This window comes from Cariama cristata, unplaced genomic scaffold (genome assembly GCF_000690535.1).
Source record: "Cariama cristata isolate BGI_N322 unplaced genomic scaffold, ASM69053v1 scaffold33147, whole genome shotgun sequence".
NCBI lineage: Eukaryota > Metazoa > Chordata > Aves > Cariamiformes > Cariamidae > Cariama > Cariama cristata.
The window spans coordinates 50,817-51,996 of record NW_009628951.1 but is presented as its reverse complement, the minus strand read 5'-3'; the positions used below and the strand labels follow the sequence as shown (position 1 = coordinate 51,996).

General features: G+C 37.8%; 1 protein-coding gene across 1 annotated transcript in view; it reads left to right on the top strand.

Moving 5' to 3' along the window:
- The window catches only part of ATF6 (activating transcription factor 6), a 76,944-nt gene that overhangs the window by 25,980 nt on the left and 49,784 nt on the right, over positions 1-1,180 (top strand). The window contains exon 11 of the mRNA XM_009704995.1: positions 915-979. Within this exon, the coding sequence (XP_009703297.1) occupies positions 915-979 (65 nt within the window). The remainder of the gene's footprint in view (positions 1-914; positions 980-1,180) is intronic.

The window sequence follows — 1,180 nt, the reverse complement described above, 5'->3', positions numbered from 1 at the left end:
AGAAGTTTTTCTTTTTTTTTTAGCAGTCATCAAAATGTGTTCAGTGTTTTCTAAAATGAAATCAATAGTTAGGCTTTTTATAGCTTCTCTGTAAGGCTGTGTAAGGATAAGGATAAGTAGTTGCTTAATGGAGAGAAATATAGCCTACAGCACATTCATCTGGCTCACTGTTAAGGGGCACAGCTGATTGGCTTTGTTAAAATATTTTTATTTAATTTTTTCAGATTTTTGCTGTAGGGATACGTTTTTGGTAAGACTACAGAATTATGAGATTTGTGCTCGTATTTCCCATTTTTTAAAATCCCTTTCATCTATATGACATACCAATAGCAAGGATGAAATTAAGACCATGAATTTTCAAAATGTATAATTTGATTAAGAGCTAGTAACAGTTTTAAAAGGAATTGAACTTAACAATGTGGGAAATACCGCACTGTTGTAGAGAAAAAGTATTGAATGTTAAACTTCAGATTCTTCTCACTGGTGTCCAAAGGAGAAGAGTAGAACATTTAAGTAGGGCAAGTTCAGGTGCTTCTAGTGTTTCAACCACCAGAAACATGTTGTGGGTAGTATACTTTGGCAGAGGTATGAAGTGGATGTGACCTCAGAAGAATTCAGCAATCTAACATCAGTGATAGCAAATTTTGCAGTTGGATGACACAATATGTGCAACTGTTGTGTATGGTGCCAACTTCCCTTCTTTGTCTCTGAATGTGTGACTTCAAATTTGGCAGTATTAAAACACATGCTTTTTTGTGGTTGCAGCTTGATTGCTGGCCATTTCAGGTATTCATCTTGTGCATTATATATTCACTCACTGCTACAGATGTGCATCATATTTTATGTAGTGCCAAACCAAGAAAATGCTTATTGTTTTCACTTTGTGTCATTTTTTTATTTTCCCCACTTTTCAGAGCTCCCTCAGTGAGAAGGGAGATTCCCAGCTAATGGCCATGCCTTACACAGACACCAGCCTCAGGTAAGGCAGAACTACTCCTTCATTATTGCTTTCTGCTTAATAACCTAATTTTTCACCAACAAATGGTAAAAAATGCCAGTTTCTGCATTGTCACGATTCTTATTTTCCCTGCTGATTATTAGAACACACTAATCTGGAGTTTCCTGATGCCCGCTGCCTGTCCCCCCTGTCTGCCCCCCCCCCCCCCCTGTCACTCTCTCC